At 44.2% G+C, this 25,705-nt stretch overlaps 1 protein-coding gene across 15 annotated transcripts in view; it reads left to right on the top strand.

Annotated features, from left to right (window-relative positions):
- Positions 1 to 25,705, top strand: part of MRTFB (myocardin related transcription factor B) — a 501,337-nt gene that overhangs the window by 466,395 nt on the left and 9,237 nt on the right. For 11 of the 15 annotated variants that reach the window (XM_073591089.1, XM_073591093.1, XM_073591085.1 and 8 more), the window contains 2 exons: positions 1,286 to 1,346; positions 14,179 to 14,274. In XM_073591089.1, the coding sequence (XP_073447190.1) occupies positions 1,286 to 1,346; positions 14,179 to 14,274 (157 nt within the window). The remainder of the gene's footprint in view (positions 1 to 1,285; positions 1,347 to 14,178; positions 14,275 to 25,705) is intronic. The other 4 variants (XM_073591099.1, XM_073591092.1, XM_073591087.1 and 1 more) reach the window with 1 other exon arrangement.

The following is a 25,705-nucleotide window of genomic DNA, read 5'->3' as shown; positions in this document are numbered from 1 at the left end:
CAGTTGAGTACAAATCTAAGATCCCTTTTACACTGGGGCCTCGGCCACATTAGTGCTAAAGCGCTGCTCGTTTTAGCGGCACTCTAGTGCTGTTTAAGCGGCGCTTTTCGGCCGCTAGCGGGGCACTTTTAACCCCAAAGAAGGGGTTTAAAAATCCCATATTGCGGCGCTTCCAAAGCGCTGCCCGTTCATTCCAATGGGCAGGACATTTTGGGAGCAGTATACAGTGCTCCCAAACCGCCCCAAAGATGCTGCTTGCAGGACTTTTCAGGACGTCCTGCAAACGCACCGATCCCCTGCCACCCCGTGTGAAAAGTCACACTGGAATGAATGTGAGGCGGGTTTCAGGCGCTTAGCAGAGGCTGTTTCCAGCGCTAAAGCACCTGAAAACTGTCCCAGTGTGAAAGGGGTCTAAGAAAATAAAATCTATTGTGCGCTACAATTATATATTCTAAGTTGTCTTGGGGCTGATTCACACAAGCGGCTGTGCTAAACACACAGCTACTGGTGTATGCTAGGAGGACACAGGCTGAAGTGCTGATCCTGGTGCATCACACACATGTACATGCACACAAAAAATGTATTGAAATGTAACAAGTTCTGTTCACACAGCTGTCTTATATGGTGGTTATATAGAATATGGTGGTTTTCACAGCCGCCTCCTGCATTGAAAAAAGGGATTGCATGCAGTTTTTTTTTTTTATTTGCATGCACACCACCACAGCACAGTGATGTGAACTGAAACCATAGGAAACCAGGCATATTGGCTCTGTCTGGAGCATCCCAACGCAAATGATGTGAATGGACCCTTAGAGATCCTGTATTGCTGGACGTTTTCTCCTCAGAATGTATCCACTTTTTTCAGTAGCCATGTACTTTCATCTATTGTTTTAAGGTAGTTTCTTCTACTGATAAGGTATGCCAGGGCACACCCCACCCCTCAACCCGTTGTTGCATTTGGTGACCAGCAAGATTGAGTTTCTGGATACTTAAAAACATATTGTGTCCTGCATTAGTGCATTTTGATAGCAAGCATGCCTTATGTAAGCCATAGGACAGCTCTCACAAACAGCTACTGCAAAATAGCAAAGGGATCTTGCATAGTTCCCAGACCCAAAATTTAGGTAAATGGGAGCCACTGACAATGTTTCTTTGGAAATCATAATCCTTCCAGCAGTTTTTATTCAAATGTAAACACAGCTGAATACAATAATAGACCATTTTTAGCACCTAAGTCAAATACCAAGGTATTGGAAATTCATGGAATGTGTTTTACCCTGTATAGGTAATGAATGCGCACAGCCAGCAGATGGATGACCTGTTTGATATTCTCATTAAAAGTGGAGGTAAGATATCTTGTGTTAGAACTTCATCATGGTTAATTACTTTGCCATTGCAATTTGCCTTAATTGTTTATTAACTGTGCTGACCTTGCTTACTATGTCTACATTTGATTTGGGAAAGTCATTTGCACAGAAAAAGAATGTTAATGATTTTTTTCCAGTAGGCGGTGCAGGTCTGAGATTTCTGAATTCAGATATAGGACAGACTATTTCTAGTTGCTATAAATGCTTGGAACTCTGGTTTATTAAAAGAGAAGTATGGCCAAAGCTTGCAGTTGTACTTCTCTTTTGGGTCACAGGAGTGCACATGTGTGTTCCTGTTACCCAGAATCAGCTGACAGCAGGCTAAACTCCATTGTCGACAATGTCGGGATCTACCCAGATGCCTTGCAAGCAGCTGGCTCAGCCTGCCACTGAGAGTGGACCTGAGAAATCATCGATCAGGTGATAGCTCAGTTCTCGGGCTTAGAGCTGGCAGCTGCAGCATTGGACCAATTTCCATATTTCACCTTTTAATACGTTTGATAGAAACCTTTGATTATACCATTGGTACGTTTAAGTAGTGCTTCATTCATGAAATATCATATTACAATTTTATATATTTTTTAATTACATACAAATATTTTATCTTATTCATAGAGTACAGGACAAAAAGTATTCATAGACCCTGGGTTAAAGGCTTGATTGGTCACGGGCAAAGTTTTTAGAACACGTCCATCGGGTGCTTCACCTATAATCCTACCCCAATCCATGAGTTCTCGTTTTTGTGCAGGTGTCCTAAGGTGATGGCCCTCTTCTCCTTCATTTAGAAATCCCTCTCCACTAGTTTATAACTTTCCTTTATTATTTTATCTTTGGATTCTTTATCAACTTGTCACTGACTTGTAATACCAAAAATAGAAGCAGTGCCTCTGGATTGGTACTGTAAACGTCAAGGAAGACACCTTTTTGGGGAGACACTTAACCAGTTCATTAACCACTTCAGCCCCAGAAGGTTTTACCCACTTCCTGGCCAGGCCATTTTTTGCGATATGGCACTGCATCGCTTTAACTGACAATTGAGCGGTTGTGCAACGATGTACCCAAATAAAATTGATTTACTTTTTTTCCCACAAATAGAGCTATCTTTTGGTAATATTTGCGTTTTTTATTTTTTGCGCTATAAACCATAAAAGACCTACAATTTTGAAAAAAAAAAAATATTTTCTACTTCCTGCTATAATACGTATCCAAAAATTTAAACAAAAAAAAAAAAAAAACGAATTTCTTTATCAATTTAGGCCAATATGTAATTTGCTACATATTTTTGGTAAAAAAAATCTCTAAGCATATATTGATTGGGTTGCGCAAAAGTTATAGCCTCTACAAACTATGGGATAGATTTATGGACTTTTATTTTTTACTGGTAATGGCGGCAATCTGCGATTGTTAGCGGGACTGCGACATTGCGTTGGGCAAATCTGACCCTAAGTGTCACTTTTTGGGGACCAGTAGTACTAATACAGTGATCTCTCTCTTTTCTTCAATGACAGAGCAGCAGTGTGCTCTGTTTACATCGGCGCACCGCTGCTCCGTACCTCTTCTGAACCATCGGCGGGTCACGGCGGCCGCCGCACCCGCTGATTGGCTCCTGCTGTGTCCATTCACAGCAGGGGAGCGGTGCTCGCACACCCTCTAAATTGCATGGGCGAAATCACGTACAGGTAAAACATAGACCACTTAATTGCTCTACCCAAGTTTAAACTTCCACACCTAAGTTTGATCATTCATTTTGACGCAAGGCTTGGACCACAAAACCCACTAAGCCTTCCTCAATGCCCTCTTCCCAATGAAGTTGACATCTGGTGTAGTTTGCCTCACTGGGTCACAGATGTCCCAGACCTGTGGGTTCAATGGCTGATTTTAATGGGGTACAAAATAGAGTTCAAAACTACCTCCTCACTGCTATCTTCCTTAACCACTTGCCGCCTGAAATAAATATATATATATATTGATTTGCAAGCGGTTTACCAGGGTTATGGCTGAAGCAATCAGCCATAAACCCCAGTATCTTTTTTTTTTTTTTTTTTTTTTTTTTTTTTTTTTTTTCTTTTCAGCCGGCAGCTGGTTTTCTCATGAAAGCGATCTGAGCAGCTCATTAGCCACTGGGTCACTTTCCGAAGTGGCGGGAGGGCACGTTCCCCTCTTTCCATCGCTCGCCGGTATTTCTGTGGCCTATTGTTTTTACCGTGACGCCCGAGAAATGATCCGAAGGTGCGGTTGGCTGGTCACAGAGGCATTGAGAGACTAAATAGTGGCGGCACCAGAAGTCTTGCAGTCTTGAAGGAAGCAAACCAGATAGTCTCATGGATGGAAATTCACTGTCCAGTGATTGCTGTGGTTCGCATACCAGGAGTGGAAAACCAGATGGGTGGGAGCTTCCTGGACATTTTGGCACCAAGGCAACTTAGCCTTTGTAGGGCTGCCATTTAGTCCTGCACAGTTCTGTTTGCCTAGTTGTTGCCCTCCCTTCTCATTCATTGCTTGGGGATGTATAAATACTGTGCATGTGTCCTGTACTATATGGTTAAAGAGGTTGTTAACCCTGATTAAAAAAAAAAACCTGTAAGACAAAGGCATGATAGGCTAGCTCATTATGAAATGCCTTAGAACAAAGCCCTCCGTAAGCGCCCACACACCACTGAGATGACTGACATCTTCCCCGGTGTTTCTTTAGGGTTCGTGTGCTCCGGTGCTGTGAGTGGCTAGAGCAACGATGACTTAACTGCTGCCGCCATTTACGGTACAGGCTCTGAAGGTCCGGCACGGCACCTTCAGATCGTATGTGCCGATGACATCGGCTGCATGCACTCTGAATATCTTCTAAACCATGCAAGTTTAGGAGATATTTACAGTACTTACAGGTAAGCCTTTACTATAGGCTTACCTGCAGGTACAATAAAAAATTAGAGTTTACTTCCTCTTTAAAATAAGAGGAGTTTTGGCTTACCTGAAATTCTATATCTTGAGGTACAAGACAAAAGCTTCCTTCTCCATTTCTTGGTCACTCTGCATTGCTTGCTACAAAACGGAGGACTCAGAGCGGGGTAGGGTTGTGTCCTGAAAAGCTTTGCCCATTTCATTCACCTGAAGGTAAAAGCCTATAAACCAGGGTCTATGAAAACTTAGCCTGTGTCCTGTACTCCAATTTATGCAATTGAGTGTGGAAGGGTTAGAACTTACAGTATCTCGCAAAAGTGAGTATACCCCTCACATTTTTTGAAAATATTTTATTCCATCTTTTCATGTGACAACACTGAAGAAATTATACTTTGCTACAATGTAAAGTAGTGAGTGTACAGCTTGTATAACAGTGTAAATTTGCTGTCCCCTCAAAATAATTCAACACACAGCCATTAATGTCTATACCGCTGGCAAAAAAAGTGAGTTCACTCCTAAGTGAAAATGTCCAAATTGGGCCCAAAGTGTCAATATTTGGTGTGGCCATCATTATTTTCCAGAGCTGCCTTAACCCTCTTGGGCACGGAGTTCACCAGAGCTTCACAGGTTGCCACTGGAGTCCTCTTCAACTCCTCCATGACGATATCATGGAGCTGGTGGATGTTGGAGACCTTGCGCTCCTCCACCTTCCGTTTCAGGATGCCCCACAGATGCTCAATAGGGTTTAGGTCTGGAGTTATGCCAGTCCATCACCTTTACTCTCCGCTTCTTTAGCAAGGCAGTGGTTGTCTTGGAGGTGTGTTTGGGGCCGTTATCATATTGGAATACTGTCCGTGTGGCCCAGTCTCCGAAGGATGGGGGATCATGCTCTGCTTCAGTATGTCACATGTTGGCATTCATAGTTCCCTCAATGAACTGTAGCTCCCCAGTCCCAGCAGCACTCATGCAGACCCAGACCATGACACTCCCACCACCATACTTGACTGTAGGCAAGAGACACTTGTCTTTGTACTCCTCACCTGGTTGCCGCCACACACACTTGACACCATCTGAACCAAATAAGTTTATCTTGGTCTCATCAGACCACAGGACATGATTTCAGTAATCCATGTCTTTAGTCTGCTTGTCTTCAGCAAACTGTTTGCGTGCTTTCTTGTGCAAAATCTTTAAAAGAGGCTTCCTTCTGGGAGGACAGCCATGCAGACCAATTTGATGCAGTGTGTGGTGTACAGTCTGAGCATTGACAGGCTGATCCCTAACCCCTGCAACTTCTGCAGCACGTACACTCAACTTCTTTGGTCGACCATGGCGAGGCCTGTTCCGAGTGTAACCTGTCCTGTTAAACCGCTGTATGGTCTTGGCCACCGTGCTGCAGCTCAGTTTCAGGGTCTTGGCAATCTTCTTCTATCCCAGGCCATCTTTATGTAGAGCAACAATTCTTTTTTTCAGATACTCAGAGAGTTCTTTGCCATGAGGTGCCATAATGAACTTCCAGTGACCAGTATGAGAGAGTGAGAGCGATAACACCAAATTTAACACACCCGCTCCCCATTCACACCTGAGAGCTTGTAACACTAACAAGTCACATGACATCGGGGAGGGAAAATGGCTAATTGGGCCCAATTTGGACATTTTCACTTAGGGGTGTACTCACTTTTGTTGCTAGCAATTTAGACATTAATGGCTGTGTGTGTTATTTTGAGGGGACAGCAAATTTACACTGGCTGTAAACTAACTACGTTACATTGTAGCAAAGTGTAATTTCTTCAGTGTTGTCACGTGAAAAGATATAATAAAATATTTACAAAAATGTGAGGGGTGTACTCACTTTTGTGAGATACTGTATGTAAAGGTTTTATTGCTGCCTGAATATCAAGTTGGGAAGACTTCCTTTATATGTTCCAGTGAGAGTGTTCATTAGAACGAGAGGTGAGGGCAAATATCCTAATTGTGGAAACAGATACCAATAACAAACCATGCTCTTGAATTCTATGAAAAAAATTGATTTGGTTTAAGTTCTGTCTCATGTATTATGTTGTGAAATAATTACTTGCAGTATATAAAGGAGAAATCATCAACTACATTAAGATGTGCAGAATGCTTCATAGACTTAATTCTGGACTGCTTTTTAATATGCAAAGCCAGTATGCAGGTAATTTTTACTAACCAACATCCAAAGTTTCTGGCTAAGCACTTTTTTTTTTTTTTGCGCTTTACATTTTCTCACTAAAATAATTATATATCAGGAGTCTGAATTCAGACTTTGTTTTTTATATTCGCTCTTGCTGAGAGTTCACCAAAGATAGGGGAGTGACAGACTAGTGTTACAGGCAGGTTGGCCGCTGACTTGAAGACTGGAGCCAAAGTTAAATAAGCAACAGCTGAAGAAAAATTAAACCATGAATTGAGTAGGCACAGCAGCCTCCTTTTTGTATGTAGAAGAACTCAGCTTATCAGATCATTTCTGTTAACCCCTAGGTTGGAAGATTTCACTGCTAAACCGTTTATGAAAATCCTTTTTCTTGTTCATACATAACGGGACACAGAGCCTTTGATAATTAGTGGGTTAGATAGTCACCATCAGGTGATTGGACACTGGCAACCCTAATTACAAGGCGCGTTCCTCCCTATATAACCCCTCCCATATGGAGAGCACCTCAGTTATTTTTCGCCAGTGTCTAAGGTGGTTGGTCACGTTAAAGATGTGCTAAGAAGAAAGCTCTGTTTGACGGTCTCTGCTGGGGCCTAGGAGCTATAAAACCAGATCCATGCTTCGGGCCAATAAATACGCCTAAGATGGATGGTACCTGGGCCTCGTGAAAGAAGAAACAAGGTTTTGCCTGTAATGTCTCTTTGAGGACTGGGCTCTGGGATCCAGCGCTTTGGTGCACAAATTTAAGTTGCGCGAAAAGTTTCTGGCAGAGTTTTTTACAGGTCCAGGGAAGATGATCCTGTGAGTAGGAACCCAGAACCCTGAAGGTTGGCACAACGCTACCCGCCGTGATGGGTTAAGGTTGGATCTGTCTGTTCTCAGCAGTTCCTGCGGCAGGGATAAGGTAAGTGAAGACAATCCTAAACTATACACATTATGGATTATTTTATTTTGAGTAGTTTGCATCTTACCTGGTTTCCGCCACTAGAGGGAGTAAGAGACATACCTGGTGTATACTTACATGCCATCCAGGATACATGCTCAGTGAAGCTGGTCTGAGAAGCCGCTCACCTTGTCCGCTGCAGGCTCTGCTGCATAAACTGAAAGGGGGTATCCCACGCAGTCCGGGGGTCCTGTGCAGTCCCCCGGCCATCCGCTATGACGATCCTACGTGCTTGCAGGGGCCGCGCTTTTACGGTGGTTTCGGCGGGGAAGGAGGGGGGCGTGGTTGCGGTGCCGCGCACAGCGGCTATGTTTAAAGACCAGTACTCCGGAGCTCCTGTAAGTGGTGGGACACAGAGCTGTGGGCAGTAAGCATCTCAGTGGATTCGGATCTAGGCATACCCAAGACACCTACTCGGCATCAGGTTGTGCAGACTGAGCTAATATTACTATTGTAAGACTAAGGCACAACAGTGATTGCATTTGTGCTAGTACCTCTGCTTTGCAGCTTAGGACTATGTCTCCCCGCAAGAGGGCTTCAGGGGGAGGTAAAAGAGGCATTAAGAAATCAATGCCTAGATCTAGGGCTTCTGAACATGCCTGCAGAATACCATCCCCCCGAAAGACTGGACGCAGCCTCACAGGATGAGTCTGTGCCCCTGTCAGGCTTTGCAGCCTCTCCCAATGTTACAGTCCCTGTATATGTCACTGAAGACACTATGAAGGCTGCATTGCGTGGTTTAGTAGGAAGGATTACTAATTTTATCACAGCTTCCTTAAAGAGTAGCAGAAAAAGGGGTAGATCCCCTCCCTCTGCTCTGGGTTGCCTATCGGATGAGTTCACCAAGAAATGGGGGGTGCCAGCAATAGATGCGATTATTGTGTGAATAAAAGCCTGACCTGTCCTGTGGACAATGCTCAGGGGTTCAAAGATCCAACTGATAAGAAGCTGGATACTTTATTTAAAGCCTCCTTTTCTATGGCTGGTGCTGTGGTCCAGCCTGCGGTCGCAGCAATTGGCATGTGCCAGTTCCTCAAGGAACAAATTAGGCAGGCGGTTGTTACTGGTTAAAAAGAAGAATAAACATCCCTTATTTAGACATTCTCTTTCCCCAGCCCCTGGAGCCTCGACCTCCAGGCAGTGGCGATTGCCTCCCCAGTCCAATACTAGGGGAAAGTGCCAAGCTCAAGGCCAAAAGAAGTCTTGGGGTCTGATCAAGATCTGTTAAGCAGAACCCTATAGCCCCCCTTTGAAGAGAGGCCCCCCCCCCCCCGCTCAGCAGAGTGGGGGCAAGGCTGCTGAAGTTTGAAGGCGCCTGGTGGGAAGAGATTCAGGACAAGTGGGTAGTCTCCACGGTGTCTCTGGGCTACAAGCTGGAGTTCCGGGAGCTTCCGCCATCTTGTTTCCTAAGGTCAAGAGTCTCCAAGGATCCAGAAAAGGTGAGGCCCTTGTTTCTGGCCTTATAATGTCTATTATCCCAAGGGGTAATTAAAGAAGTGACCCCAGAAGAGCAGGGCTCAGGGTTCTACTCAAACCTCTTTACGGTTCCAAAACCGAATGGAGATGTCAGACCTATTCTAGATCTAAAAGACCTGAATCCGTTCCTAGACATTCGTTCTTTCCAATTCGTGGCCCTACCTTTCGGTCTTGCTACCGCTCCTCAAATGTTCACAAAAATTCTAGCCCCGCCCCTGGCAAAAGGATAGGCTTGGGGCATAACAATGATAGCTTATCTGGGCGATTTGCTACTCGTAGAACAGTCCGTAGCACGCTTAGACCACAATCTGCTCAGCACAGTAGAGTACTGATGCAGCGTACACACGAGCGGACTTTTCGACCGGACTGGTCAACGGACCTTCAGCAGACTTTTCCAGTTGAAAATCTGATGGACTTTAGATTTGAAACATGCTTCAAATATTTCAGACGGACTCGAGTCCAGTTGAAAAATCCACTTGTCTGTATGCTAGTCCAACGGACGAAAACCCACGCTAGGGCAGCTATTGGCTACTGGCTATCAACTTCCTTATTTTAGTCCGGTCGTACGTCCTCACGTACGAATCCGTCGGACTTTGGTGTGATTGTGTGTAGGCAAGTCCGTTCGTTCAAAAGTCCGCCGGACTTTTGTTGCCCAAAAGTCCGCTTGTGTGTACGCGGCCTTAGAGCACCTAGGCTGGATACTCAATCTAGAGAAATCTTCCTTACAGCCCCTAAAAAGTCTGGAGTATTTGGGAATGGTCATAGACACAGTCCAAAGCAGAGTATTTTTACCCGGATCAAAAGCCAAAGCCATAAAGGATTTGGTCTGGGTAGTCATAGCAAGGAAAAATCCCTCCATTCGACTATGAGATTATTAGGGGAAATGGTGGCCTCTTTCGAGGCTGTTCCTTTCGCCCAGTTTCACTCAAGGCCTTTACAGAGCAGCATCCTCTCTGCCTGGAACAAAAGAGTTCAAGCCCTGGATCTTCCAATGTGCCTATCTCCATGGGTACGCCACAGCCTCAATTGGTGGTTACTGACCAAGAATCTACTAAAAGGAAAATCCTTTGTTCCAGTTACTTAGAAAGTCGTAACCACAGATGCCAACGTAATAGGCTGGGGAGCAGTTCTGGAAGAAGCTTCCACCCAGGGAAGATGGTCCAGAACTGAAAGGCTCTTGCCCATCAACATTCTGGAGATTTGGGCAATTCGCCTAGCCCTCAGGGTCTGGACTTACAGGTTGCAGGGTTGTCCTGTCCGGATACAGTCTGACAATGCTACGGCAGTGGCCTATATCAATCACCAAGGGGGGCACCAGGAGTCTGGATGCCCAAAAAGAGGTGAATCACATTTTTTCTTGGGCAGAGAGGCATGTTCCTTGCCTCTCTGCAGTCTTCATTCTGGGGGTAGAAAATTGGCAGGCGGATTTCCTAAGCCGCCAGCAGCTGTGTCCAGGAGAATGGTCTCTACACCCCAACATATTTCAGGCCATATGTCGAAGATGGGGTACCCTGGATGTAGACCTGTTGGCTTCCAGGTTCAACAAAAAACTGGACAGCTTTGTGTCAAGAACAAAGGATCCGCTAGCACAAGGGTCAGATGCCTTAACGATTCCATGGGATCAGTACTCTGATCTATGTGCTCCCTCCAGTTCCGCTTCTCCCGCAATTCCTTCGGAGGGTCAAAAGGGAAGGAAAGCCGGTAATTCTGGTGGCCCCAGCTTGGCCTAGATGACCTTGGTATGCGGAGATCGTAAAAATGGCAGAAGGAAGACCTTGTGTTCTCCAGCTGTGCCCAGATCTACTCTTACAGGGTCCAATATTCCATCCTGCCTTATTGAAGTCTGAATTTGGCGGTTGAGACCTACATTCTGAAGGGTCGTGGCCTCTCGGGGCCAGTCCTGTCCACTCTGGTTAATGCTAGGAAGCTGGCCTCCAGGCTCATCTACTACAGAATCTGGAAGGCATATGTTTCCTGGTGTGAAACCATGGAGTGGCATCCTAGAAAGTATGCCATTAGCAGGATTCTTGCCTTTCTTCAATTAGGCGTATAGATGAAGCTGGCTTTGAGCACTATCAAGGGCCAGATCTCGGCCTTGTCGATTTTCTTTCAAAGACCACTTGCCTCTCATTCTCTTGTCCCGGCCTTTGTTCAGGGGGCACTGCGCTTGAATCCGCCAGTTAAGCCTCCTGTGTGCCCATGGGATTTGAATTTGGTTTGTCTGTTTTACAGGAACAACCTTTTGAACCGTTGCACCATGCTTCTTTAGTTCTTTTGACAAAGAAATAGTTTTTTCTGGTAGCCATATCCTCAGCTAGAAGGGTAGTTAGCAGCTCTTTCTTGTAAAGAGCCATATTTGATTATTCATAAAGACAGGGTGAATCAAGAATCAAGATGTGGTCCTACCGTCCTTTTTTCCAGATCCGCAGTCCGCAGGGAAGTTGTTACTCTTTAGATGTTGTAAGAGCAGTCAGGATCTATCTGCAGGTAACGGCTCAGATACAAAAGACTGTCAATTTATTCTGCCAGAAGGCCCCAAAAAGGACAAGGCAGCGTCGAAATCCACTATCTTTAGATGGATTTGACAGGTTATTGTTCAGGTTAATGGTGTAAAGAAGAAGATTCCTCCTTTTCAGGTTAAAGCGCACTCAACTAGAGCAGTTAGTGCATCACCAGGCCTCCATGGCTCAGATCTGCAAGGCTGCAACTTGGTCTTCACTCCATACATTCACTAGATTCTATCAGGTGGATGTAAGATGGCATGAAGATGCCGCTTTTGGGCGCAGTGTGCTGCAGGCAGCAGTATAGGTCCTCTTGTCTGTTGGCGGTCCATGTTTCTGATCTGTGCCTCCCTCCCCTTAAATTTGGGCATTGCTCTGGGACATCCCACTAAGTAATCATCAAAGGCTCTGTGTCCAGTGATGTATGAACAAGAAAATAGGATTTTTTAAAAACGGCTTACCTGTAAAATCCTTTTCTTGGGAATACATCACAGGACACAGAGCTCCCGCCTCTCTTCCGGATTATACGTTGGGATACTTATTGCTTTGCTACAAAACTGAGGCGCCCTCCATTTGGGAGGGGTTTAATAGGGGAGGAACTCGCCTTGTAATTAGGGTTGCCTTTTTCCAATCACCTGATGGTGACTATTTAACCCACTAAGTAATTATTAAAGGCTCTGTGTCCCGTGATGTATTCCCAAGAAAAGGATTTTACAGGTAAGCTGTTTTTAAAAAAATCCTATTATCTCTGCATGTCAGTGTTCATTTTGCACTAATGCAAAATGTTTTTTTGTAGCAATACATCTATAAAATCACAAAAGGGTAAATATGATTTGATCCATCTATGGGTAGGCTGTTTGTACTGAAGGCAATCCATCGATTGACTTTAGCTCAACCAGCCTGTCAGATTTTTTTTTTTTCATGTGATCACTGCCAGTGTCTATAACCTCCAGGAGAGCCAGGGGGGTTACCCCACTGACTGTGTTTATGATAGAATCAAGCAATATTCTTTCCTTCCACCCATGGTGGAAGGAAGGAAATTTGCATAATCGATGGGCTGCTTTAGTCTAAAATGTAGACTAGGAAACTTGGTTTATATTACATAGGTTGAAAAAAGACACAAGTCCATCTAGTTCAACCATAATAAAAATAAATAAATAAATAAAATAAAAGATATCATACAATCCCATATACCCACATATTGAATTAAACTTGCATCTTATCCAGATGTTTCAGACAGTGACAATTGTAGCAAACAGCTCTGGCTTGTATATGACACTTTTCTGCATTCCCACATGTAATTAAAGTTTGTCAAGCCTACTTATGTTTATGCATTGACACAAGTGAATACTCCATACAGTGTTTCCATACAAATATTCAAAATGTATATGCTGATTTCATAAGTTTTCCTGGCTGAGAAGCCTGAACTAGCCAAAACCCCACAGATGCCAAATTATCAGTCTTCACATGCCTGCGAGTGATCTCTACTTGTATCATGGTAAGTTCCAGAACCACTCCCTATGCAGGTATATTCTGCAGTGGCTTCTGGAAGAATACAAGAGTAGTTTTACTTCCTAAGCTTGGCAAAGTCCTGATGGATTGCATAAAATAGCTCTTGGACGTATCTGGGGCCATTCGATGCCTGTCAAATTTTTATTTTAAACTACTTACCAGCAGTGATCATAGAATGTCTTGAGCCCAATGACTGTAAAGTCAGGAGACTGTGGTTTGTTAACAGTAAGAGTGATTAGTGAAAGCTTTGTTCATGTATTATCCAGGGTCAGCATTTACTTCTTGGAGTGAGACACTAACTCTGAGGCAACAGTCTTGTAAATTGTTGTATCTATGCACAGATGAACACCTTGCCTGGATGTTGACAGAGCAGTGAGGGTCTACCTAACTGCAACATCTTCCTTCAGCAAAACTGAGCCCTTTTTTTGTCCTCCCTGAAGGTCCAAACAAAAGACATCGTGTTTTCACTTCCACCATTGCTAGGTGGCACAGGCAGATCATTTCCAGGACTTAATCCCTCAGGGATTGTTTCCTCCCTTTCCTATCAGGACCCATTTCATCAGCTCTGTTGGTGTTTTCTGGGCCTTTCAGCATCAAACATCCATTTTGCAGGTTTGCAAGGCCACCACTTGGCTTTCTGTTCATACTGTCCCAAAGTTTTACTAGGTGGATCATCAGCCTCTGCTAATATGTGCTTCAGCCACAAGGTGCTTCAGTCTGTCACCTGAGTGTTTCAAGACCACTAATCCTCAGTTTTTGTGGGCCTGTTTGCCATGTTGTCATGGGGACATTTCATAGTCTGACTTCCTGCACTGTACGAATAAGTTAATGGGAATTTTGACTTAACTGTAAATTCCAGTTGGGATTCAGTACAGGACACTGCTCTCTCCCCTCAGCCCTCTGTTTCTTCTTTCTTGCTTGCTACAGAACTGAAGTCCTGCAAAATAGTGGGTGGGTTATATGGGGGAGGGGGGAGGGCACTGGGGGCATTTACAGCAAAGCTTTTGTTAGTGTCTGATCATTTAAAGGTAGCGGCATATAACCCATGGTCTGACTTACTGTTGTGTGTCCTGTACTGTACTCCACTTTACAGCTAAGTCAAAATATACATTTTTGCTTTGTATTGTGACATGCAAGGAATATATTCATATAGACTTGCTGAGTTACTGAATAGATTACTTTATCTCCGCATGCAACATTAAATGAAGGTTGAATGTGAAGGCAAAATCCAGCCTACAAAGAACTTAGAAAAATATTTCCATAAACATTTAAGTTTTTATTGGCTGAACATGCATGTTTATGCCTATTTAGGAGAGAGGGGAAGCACTCAGCAGACACCCGTAACCTGGTTAAATCAGGGGAAAAACCAATGTGATTGGCTGGAAAATTTCAACTGGACAGCTGACAGTAAGTGACTGGATCAGGCAATGAGAGAGTCTTATCTCTGTGGGCACTTTAACCATAAGCTGATATATTTGCTAAACACTGTCTAAGGAATCGGTTGTTAGATGGGCCAGTTTGCTTGGTGTATTTTGCTTTTGCTACAATACAAAACTGTATAATGGGTATAAAGTAAGAGGCCCATCTTGTGCTGATGTTGCTAGCCCTACAGACTTGTTGGAGGTCTATGAAGACCATTTAAGCACTCTGAGAGGACTTCCTAGGCTGGCGTGACCCCACCAATATAGAATAATGTTATCCATAAGCAGTTTTTTTGATGTGTAGGATCGGGTGTTAAAAGAAAATTATTACACATAAATAGTGCACAATATTTCTTGGGCTGAATTTTCGTGATCTCATTTTTGCAACAGTTTTACACTAAGTTACATAGAGCATCTCATATAATTACTGTGGCTCCATTCCTATGCAAAAAATATGGGTAGTTTTTATTGTGTGTACAATTGCTGTAAATGCCTTTTGCTTTAGGTTATATTACATTGCCCACAGACATAAGTTGATGGCTGCAAAATCCAGCCAATGTTATCCTAGTCAGGAATTGAGAACCTACCTCATGGTACCATATGTCTTTAGGCCAAACTCCAGCAACTGATATTTGAGAAGGATTTAGTCTGTTGATTTGGGTTTACCTGAATGATCATGGAACAAAAAGATAAGACTAGTGCTGTGGGTGTCTAACCCAGTGCTATGATCACCAGCAGTCAGATCATTTGACCATCATCTCAATGAAAATAATGACTTTCTGCTTAAAATATTAGGCTTTACTATGACGTCAAAGCTTTTTATCCTAAGACATTTAATCTAAGCAGCCATATGACATTATTTTTTCATACATCATGGGACACAAGCTAATATTCGTTACCTACTGGGTTATACTTAATTTCCAGGTGAATGGACACTGGTAGACCAAAGGTCTTTAGACAGGAAGTGATCCCCTATATAACCCCTCCCATACAAGAAGTACTTTTTACAGCTTTTTACCAGTGTCTGCAAGGTGGATGGCACGGTTGATTGAGCTCTCTGAGCGCCACAAATGGTTCTTAAATGAATCAAGGAATCGACCGATCGTATCTATTTGATATAGGCTCTATATGCTTAGATAAATGGTACCCGAGCCTCGCAAAGAAGACTCAAGATCCTGCTAGGTTTTGCCTGTAATGCAGCCTCCAGGTGCTGGACCCTGCAAAGTGGAATCCTGGACACCACAGTGCTAAGGCATTCCTGCAAGGTGCTGTACAGGTCCAAGGGAGTGGACCCTAAACATGAAAAGGGTACCCAATCCTTGAAGGTCATGAAGTGACAAGAACCTGCCATGATGTGTGAAGATTGGGCTCTTAGTTTACTAAGCTGCCCTATGCCTGGACGGGTAAGTGAAACCCCTTTAATTACTTATTGTGGGGTGTCCCAGTGATTGTAACAATCAGTCAAGCTAGCTAGAGGCTGGACACCTGTGTGTGGTGACAATACGAGGGAGTTTTGGGCTAGCTGTGGGTGTTTGCAAAGTGTACCTTTTTTTTTTTTTGCTTGTGTCTGGCTGTTTTTTACCTGTATGAAGGCCATGGTGCACGCGACTTTACCGCACATGCGCCATAGCCTTTATCTGGGCGCACAAATATTTGCGTCATACGCGAATACAGTCACGCCTGTTCACCGGGACCGCGCACGTGCGTGTGCACACATGCATAGAACGTTTCGGCGCACAGCCAACTTATTTAAGCTGTGTATGCTAAACATGCATTGCTTCCAGAAGGCAGCTGTGGGACACATAGCAGACCCTAAACTAGGCATTTGCAGAGGTTCATTTCTTTTTACCCGGGTCATGCGAGTCACCAGATGTTGCTTGGCAGCCTAAAGGTGCTTAGCAGTATTGTTGCATAGGGGCTTGGTGAGCCCAATTAAAGGGTCTCCTTTCTGAGGTGTGTTAATACTACACCCAGGTACTCTTTGTGGCTTGTAAATGTCTTCAAGAAAGAGGAGCAGGACTAACACTACAGGGAAGGGCACACCTATGTCATCAGTAGTTCCTGATGAACTTAGTCATATCCCTAGTGTTGTATCCCCTGAAAGACCAGAGGCTTCCGGGCAATCTGAGCTGCTGCGCTTATCTGGTATTGTGCCTACAGTCAACGCTGCTGCTTCGCCCTTTATCACCAAAGATAAACTGTCCTTGTCCCTAGCCGGATTAGAGCACAGGATTGCTGGCATGATTGCCTCCATCCCACAGGATGGCAAGAAGCGTGACAGATCCCCCTCCCTGGAGCCTTCTGGGTTTGGAGCAGGAATGGGTTGAGGATGGGGAAGAGCTAAAAGCTCAGGATTCTGTGGAGGGCTTGGCAGATGAGTCTGCTTCCGAGCAATCTGGACAAGAAGATATCAGGTTAATGTCTTCCTCTCAGTCGCAGAGGCTTTTGATCCTGACTCTTACCGAAATGGTTCATTCTGCCTTTACGTTGCCTCTTGCAGAGATTACTCAGCCCCCCTGGTCCTCTTTGGGGTCTCTGAGGCCTCTTCAGGCCGTGCAGGCTTTCCCCTTACACCCTCTGTTGGAACAGACGGTGTATGCTGATTGGGAACATCCTGACAGGATTTTTGTTCCTCCTAAGAGGTTTTCCCTTTTATATCCCATGGATGAAAAGTTCAGCCGTAGATGCAGAAGTCTCTTCCTTAAAGAGGAGTTCCACCCAGGGGGGCCGTCAAAAAAAAAATTAAGTCAGCAGCTACAAATACTGCAGCTGCTGACTTTTAATTGGACACTCACCTGTCCCTGGATCCAGCGATGCGGGGGATCGAAGCCCCGCTCGTCTCCCCCTCCTCTCGTCGGCGCCGGCATTTCAACTGTGGGCGCCGGGCTGTGGCTTCACAGCCTGGCACCCACTGCGCATGCGCGAGCGGCGCCGTGATTGGCCGCTCAATCACCTGGGACCTGTAATGGGTCCCAGATGATTGACAGGAGGGAGGGAGCAGAGCGGAGCCCTTCCTGTGCCTGGGGGGAAGTGATGTCACCAGCCCAGGCAAAGGAACAGGCAGACTACGAGGGACCACCTAGCAACAGGCATTTGAAGGTAAGTGAAAAAAAAATATCCAAATGTTTTTTTTGGGTTTTTTTTTAGAATTTTTCCAGGTATTTTTGTTTTTTGGGTGGAACCCCACTTTAAACAAGAACTTAACTTGTTCGGTAGATAACGAACAGGGCTTGAAAGACCCTGTTGACAAAAAATTGGAGTCATTATTAAAGGCTTCCTTTTCTTTGGCCAGTTCATCTATTCATCCAGCCGTTGCAGCAATTGGTATCTGCCAGTCCATAAAGGATCAGGTCAGACGGCCTGTGGGAACTAACTGGGAGGATGATCTGTCTGAAAATAAGACAGATATTCCTCGAGCCCTGTGTTTTGTTGTTGACGCCTTAAAGGATTCAATACTGCAGGTTTCTTGTTTGGCTCTCTTGTCTGTATATATGCGCAGACTTTTGTGGCTTAAGAACTGGTCAGCTGAGCTTCCTTGTAAAAAGTTATTGGCAGGTTTCCCTTTTCATGGGGATCGTTTATTTGGTGATCATTTGGACAAATATATCCAAAAGATTTCCGGAGTGAAGAGTTCTCTACTTCCTGTGAAGAAAAGCACCAGGCGTCCCTCGTTTAAAGCCTCAGATATGGCTCCTAAAATGGTGGGTGCTGCAGCGATTACCAGTTGGGTCCTGGTAACATCAAGCAAGCGTATATATTCGCCAGCACACCATGGATCGACAACTTCCGTCCTAAGGTTTCTTTAATGAAAGAGATCACATCACAAAGAAAAGTGCAACGTGTTTCAGAGCCACGCAGGGCCCCTTCATCAGGCATGTGATGATCATCAAATGCTTGATGAAGTCTGATGATGGAAGTTGTCCATCCATGGTGTGTTGGCGAATACGTACACAGAGCCAGGGGCAAATCCAGGGCCACAAAAAGCCCTGGGTCCAAAACTCTTCTAAACCCAGCACCAAGCCCTCCTTTTGAGGGGATGCCCCCACTCTATTGGGTGGGGGGAAGGCTGCGCACTTTAGGGATTTGGAGAACAATAGATCAGGATGAGTGGGTCACCTCAACTATGTCCCGCGGTTACAAGCTGGAGTTGCGGGGGGTTCCCCCTCAGAGGTTTCTAAGATCCTGTGTTCCCTCGGATCCTCCAAAAAGAGACTTATTGCTTCAGGCACTACATCATTTATTGCATCAAGGAGTGATAAAAGGCACAGGGTTTTATCCACTGATCCAGTCCTTTCGGATGGGGTCTGTCTGCTCAGTAGTAGCCTCACTCCAGATGGGAGACTTTCTAGCCTCCATTGATATAAATGATGCATATTTACACGTACTTGTCTTTCAGCCCCATCAGAGGTTCCTGCAGTTTGTGGCTCTAACCTTTGGGCTTGCTACAGCTCCCTGGGTGTTCACAAAGATCCTAGCACCAGTACTGGGTCTTTTAGGGCCCAAGGGATCCTGGTGCTTGGGTATCTGGACGACCTCCTGCTCAGAGATCACTCACTACAGGCTCTAGAACAGAGCATAACATCCACAGTGCGGTATTTCGAAAGCTTAGGCTGGATCATGGCATGGCTATTGAAGCCAGGGTGTTAAAGGACCATGGCATCTCGGGACCAGTGGTGTCTACCCTAGTGAATACTAGAAAAGCTGTCACTGGGAAGATCTATCATAAGGTCTGCAAGACTTATATTACTTGGTGTGAAGCCAGAAAATGGCATCCTCCGGAAATACGTGATTGGGAGAGTTCTCTCTTTTCTATAGTCAGCTGTGTAAATCATATTGGCTTTGAGTACAATCAGAGGTCAGATTTCGGCCCTGTCAATATTCTTCCAAAGGCCTTTAGTCTCCCATTCGCTGGTCCCATTTGCTTCCTGATGGCTATCACCTTGGCTAGAAGGGTGTCGGAGTTGGCGGATTCGGCTTTCGGCCTCAGTGTACTACGGGCTGCCGTATAAGGTCTGATGGCTATTGTTTGGCAAGGTGTCTCCCTCCCCTCAAGGCTATTGCTCTGGGATGTCCCAGTAGGTAATGAATATTAGCCTAACCCTGTGTCCCATGATGTATGAAAAAGAAAATAGGATTTTTTGTCATACTTACCTGTAAAAATGTTTTCTTTGAGTACATCATGGGACACAGAGGTCCCTCCTCTCTTTTTGAGGATTCAGTGCTTGCTACAAAACTGAAGTACTTCCTGTATGGGTTATATAGGGGATCACTTCCTGTCTAAAGACCTTTAGTCTACCAGTGTCCATTCACCTGGAGATGAAGTATAACCCAGTAGGTAATGAATATTAGCCTAACTCTATGTCCCATGATGTATTCAAAGAAAAGGATTTTACAGGTAAGTATGACGAAAAAATCCTATTTTTTAGACCTACTTGGATCCTGCAGTCATCAGCATCTTGAGAGTTGCTTGTGTTCAAATGTTCCCATCAGTCATTTCTTTAACCGCTTCAGCCGCGGAAGGATTTGCTCCCTTCCTGACTAGAGCACTTTTTGCGTTTCGCCACTGTCGCTTTAACAGTTGCGACGTTGTATCCAAACAAAATTGACGTCCTTTTTTTCCAACAAATAGAGCTTTCTTTTGGTGGTATTTGATTGCTTCTGCAGTTTTTATTTTTTGCGCTTTAAACAAAAAAAAGAGCAATAATTTTGAAAAAAAAAATTTTTTACTTTTTGCTATAATAAATATCCCCCAAAAAAAATATATATATATAAAAAAAAAAAAAAAACTTTTTCTCCTCAGTTTAGGCCGATATGTATTCTCCTACATATTTTTGTTTAAAAAAATCGCAATAAGCTTATATTGATTGGTTTGCGCAAAATTTATAGCATCTACAAAAAAGGGGATAGTTTTATGGCATTTTTATTATTAATTTTCTTTTATTAGTAGTGGCAGCGATTTTTATCGTGACTGCGACATTATGGCGGATACCTTGGACATTTTTGACACTATTTTGGGACCATTGTCATTTTTTACAGCGATCAGTGCACTTTTATAGCACTGATTACTGTGTAAATGCCACTGGCAGTGAATGGGTTAGCCAGTGGGGGCTATGAAGGGGCTAAGTGTTTCCTAGGGAGTGTTTCTAACTGGGGGGGGGGGCTTCAACACACATGGCAGTGTCATAGAGAGCAGTGATCTCTGTCATGTCACTAAGCAGAACGGGGAAATGCTTTGTTTACAAAGTCATCTCCCCGTTCTACCTCTCCATGACATGATCGCGGGCACCCAGCGGACATTGAGTCCATGGGACCCGCGGTCACAGAGAACCCACAGTGCCGCTTCTTAAAGGGGACGTACCTGTACGCCCTTTTGCCCACCTGTGCCATTCTGCTGATGTAAATCTTCGTGCAGCGGTCGGGAAGCAGTTAAGGAAAGGCAAGCGCTGCTGCATACTCTTTCAGCATGTAATGAATGTGCGTGGCTGATGACATAATTTCCCTTTTATATATTTGGCACCTAAGGGAGACAGAGCAAGACCTACAGCTTGAGAATCCATTACAATACCCAGTGGTAGAAGCGTAGGCTGATTATGTTCATGGCAAGCGGTCAATTTTCAGCTCTGTTTCATCTTGCTGTCAAAGAATGCTGATGTTAATGAGAGTGCTGAGATTTAAACATTTGATAGCTAGCAGTAAGTTTGGATTTCAACCACTTCCTTAGCACGGTGCAATTCTCCTCTTGTTTCAGACCTAGGTTATGGAAAAAGAAGTACTTAAAAAAAGTTTATGCATTGTTCTGAACCCAGATATTTTTCTAATGTACCTGGGTTACTTAAAGTGGTAGTAAACTCTCTCCAATATATATTCCCCATTTAAATCATTAATAAGCACCGAACAAATTGCTGTGTATGGATCGATTCTTACCTTCTCTGTTTTATTGTAATCTGCCCTGTTCATTTTCACAACTTGACATCCATATAACTGGAAAAAAAGTCCAAAGGGGGAAAGAATAATGCAAAATGTTATGGAAAGCTTTATAAGACTGCATTTATTAAGGAGTATTTGAGTTTACTACAGCTTTAGTAACGTCAATTTAGCTGACTGTTCCATATACCTAATGTAAACTGTCCCCCAAGTTTTATTGCATATAGAAAGACTAGTGGACATAAAACTTGTAGTATTAATTTTTGTTCTTTTATTTAAAAAACGTCAATTTATCTAATGTTTGAAAAGTGGGTTTTTTTGTTTTTTTTGAGAAATGAATGCAACTTTTGCATCAAAATGCAAAGTCTGCTTTATTTTTTGACTCCGCTGCCTATGTAGAAATGACGCATTAAACACACAATAAAACCACATACACAAAGTACTACTAGCTGAGAATATTAAAGAAACCCTTTAGAGGTCTTCCTCAGGGAGAGGATTACCATTTATAGTCGAGTATAAGCCGAGATTTTCAGCCCTTTTTTTTTTTAGGCTGAAAGTGCCCCCCTCGGCTTATACTTGAGTCATCGCCGTCTGCCTACATGATCAGCGTGTCATGCAGAAAGACGGCGGCCATTCCACTGTTTAAAAGCCGCGCCTCCTCCTAGTCTGATAGGCAGAACACTCCATTTCCCAGCATTCAGCGTTCAGCCTATCATGGACATCCTCGTTCGTGGTACAAGGATGAACGGATGTTCGTGATGGGCTGACTGCTGGGAAATTGAGTGTTCTGCCTATAACAGACAAGGAGGAGTTGCGGTTTTTGAACAGTGGAATGGCCGCTGAATGTTATTATCACACGCTGATCGGTGGATGCAGAGCGGCACACGGTGCAGATCGCTACAGGGACACATACACAGGTAGGTGGCACAGGAACAGGTAGGGGACACATACACAGGTAGGGGACACATGCACAGGACACAGGTAGGGGACACATGCACAGGACACAGGTAGGGGACACATGCACAGGACATAGGTAGGGGACACATGCACAGGACATAGGTAGGGGACACATGCACAGGACACAGGTAGGGGACACATGCACAGGACACAGGTAGGGGACACATGCACAGGACACAGGGAGGCATGCAGCTGCAGATGGGCATTGTTGACCCTCTTTTTCCACTTACAGTAGCTGCTGCAGTTCTCACCCTCGGCTTATACTCAGATCAATAAATTTTTCCCCCTTTTTTGGGGGTAAATTAGGGGCCTCGGCTTGTATTCGGATCGACCTATACTGGAGTATATACGGTACATAGCTATGGGAATTGTTGGAGAATAAAAATTGCACACATATGCACACACTTAGGTCCATCCAGTTCAACTTGAGTCTTTTCAACTTTCTAAACTATGTAACATATCTTTAGGAGAATATGAAAAACATACCTCTCATAATTATCCCAAATCTCACTCAAAGAAGCTCCAGTACATTGCAGAAACATCTTTTCCAAGCTTTGGGATAGTTTGATTTCTCAATATGCTGTAAGAACCATGACCACACCCTTGCCTAGGAGCTGCAGGCAGAGTAAGTAGGTAATTGTAGAACAGCCTCTTTAACTTGCCCGATTCCTCACTCCAGTGTTTTCCTCTGCCCAAAGCTATGGTCTGTGGGTGGAGCCTCAGCATCATAACATATACAGAAACAATATAAAACAAATAAGGGAAAAACCTGCGCTTAGGATGGGCCTACACGGTAAAAGGAAAGGTTGCTGCCTCCCCTGAACAGAGCCCTCACAGGGAGTGCCCCGGTTTATATTGTGGACAAATTAAAATGGGGCGGTTGTCTCTACCTAGAGGAGACCCTAGATGCTGCTGTATCATAGGGAAAAAAGACAATATTTATTATATAGATATTTTCACAGCTATACCCATGGTATCTGAATAAGGCTATGTGATATAAATGCTTCCTGCCACAATAGGCCAAAGTGGAGGAGGTATATCACATAGGCCTAAATACCCAACCCGTGGCTTCAGGTGAAATACGGGTGTATAGTGAAAGTAAAAACTGGTAAGAAGAAAAAAGCAATGTATCAGAAATAAACCAAAATATATACAATCAATGCACCTCTAATCCACATATACTACAGTCACATATATATGGGAATTACAAATCAACCAGATGGGATCCTGCAATAAAAGTTCAATAATCGGTACAGCGGTCCCTCGGTATTATAGCTGTTAACAGAAAAAGCAAAAAGTCTATAAAATGAAGGACAGGGTGATATATGAAAGTTCCATATGCATAGTGGTGTCTGCATCAGTTCTGGACAGCATCAAGGTGACTTTAGTGCTAAAATATATTTCCAGGTGACTTCTGTGCTCCCCCTTCAAAATTCCTACTCACCGAATCCAGACACCCCTGCAGGGGTAATAGGCATGTAGTGCTTTTTATGGAGGTCACTGCTCCCTGATGTATGCAGTAGATGTCCCAGATGTATCCTTGTTGGTTAGTGGGTTCAGTATTAGTCCAGATATCAGGGATGATGTGCCAGTAAGAGAAACACAGAACTTTGGAGTCAGTGTACTGATAAAAGCAGACACGGCCAGCACGGTCTCGTAAAGGCGGAGCGGGGCTCGGAAATGGTAAAGAAGAAGCAGGCCCGCCAGCAGCAGCAACAGACATGTGCTTCTCCCCTGAAAAGAGATGCACTGCAGATTACTTTTCAGAGGGGCACCAAGGGCTGATTTTGTTGGGCTTCTAAGAAAGTTATTCTGAAAACAATCACATACATCACACTTTCTGACTAAATTCTTATTCATTAAAATGCAGTGTCAGGCTTCTCAAAAAGGTGCAAAAATGCATCAGTTCAGTTCACAAAATAAAGATCATCAGTACTGATCATCAGACACACAACATTGTGAAAATGTTCTGTAGGATTCACTGAGGTGGACACAGCTGTTATAATACTATTGTACATAAATAGTGTATGTAGTATATGTAGTTGACCATATCTGCTAGTACAAGCAACTAGCTTGGTTGATGGCATAGTGTTACTTAAAGCATCATTTCTTTCTTCTCTGCATCTTAAGCTGAGTATACACATGTCAAAATTTGGCTGGGTCAGCAGGAACTGGCCAAATTTCGATGTGTGTATCCCTCTCTGTTCAACAGAAGCTGACCATTAGGCCAGCTACTATTTACGATCCTGCTGGAAAACCAGCATTTGATCAGCCCCTGTGACAGCAGAGGAGTCCCTGTTGTCAGAATACAATAGCACAGCGTGGGAGATCCCTGAATCCACGTTGCTTGTGTGGATGAGGGAATTAGATTTTTTTTTTTTTTTTTTTTTCCGTTCTCGCTAGTTGAACAAAAGGATAACTTGGTGTATACCCAGCTTAATTTTGAGTAAATGTGACTGGTAATGAAAGACTAGATGGTGATCTGCTATTTCCCTCTTGACCCTGTGTCTCTCCTTTTGGCTTTGAAGGAACAGGGCAGGTGAGAAATTTAAAAATATCAATAGATTTAGAACTAGCAGGCAGTTGTAGCAGATATTTGCCAATTACCGTATTTATCGGCGTATAACACGCACTTTTTTCCCCTTAAAATCAGGGGAAAGTCGCAGGTGCGTGTTATACGCCGATCCCCGCCGATCCCCGCCGATCCCGAGCTGTCCAAATTTCAAAATCGCGGACCGCGATTTGAAAATGGCGCCGCCGGAGCCGAAGTACACAGAGCCGGTCCTCGGCTCTTTCTGGCGGCTCTCGTTTACTTTCGGCTCCACTCGTAGTCCCGAGCGGAGCTATCCGAACCTACTCGGATAGCTCCGCTCGGGACTTCGAGTGGAGCCGAAAGTAAACGAGAGCCGCCGGAAAGAGCCGAGGACCGGCTCTGTGTACTTCGGCGCCGGCGGTGCCATTTTCAAATCGCGGACCGCAATTTTGAAGCCCTGGAAGCAGGGACAGGGGATCCCAGGCTGCACTGGGGCAAGGCTGCACTGGGGCAAGGCTGCACTGAAGGGCATTTAAATGTAAGTTTTTTTCCCTTCAACTTCCCTCCTAAAAGTTTTTTTTCCTTAAAATTCCCTCCTAAATTGGGGTGCGTGTTATACGCCGATAAATACGGTACTAGGAGAATGTGACACTATGACAGCTGAAGTATGTTTGTTAGAAGGAGCTTAATTAAAGTGATAGTAAAGTTACTTTTTTTTAAAAATTCAAATCACTAAAATGCGATACTTGCCTGCTCTGCTATACTATTGCACAGAGCAGCCCTGAACCACCTCCTCTGTGGTCCCCCCGCCTGGGTTCTAGGTGGCTCTTTTTTATGAGTGCTCCTGTAGCAAGCACAGAGGAAGGTTTTTTACCTAAGGCATTAAGGTAAAACAACAAAAAATGTCTGCCTTTAGAACCACTTTAATATCTAGCACATTTCCCTTTGAAAATAGGAAAAATGGGTACCTTGATAAACGCGAACTGAAATGCAAGACTGGTCA

This window comes from Aquarana catesbeiana, linkage group LG06 (genome assembly GCF_042186555.1).
Source record: "Aquarana catesbeiana isolate 2022-GZ linkage group LG06, ASM4218655v1, whole genome shotgun sequence".
Taxonomy (NCBI): Eukaryota; Metazoa; Chordata; class Amphibia; order Anura; family Ranidae; genus Aquarana; species Aquarana catesbeiana.
Note: the sequence above shows the minus strand (reverse complement) of the source record. Positions and strands in the feature narration are given on the sequence as shown.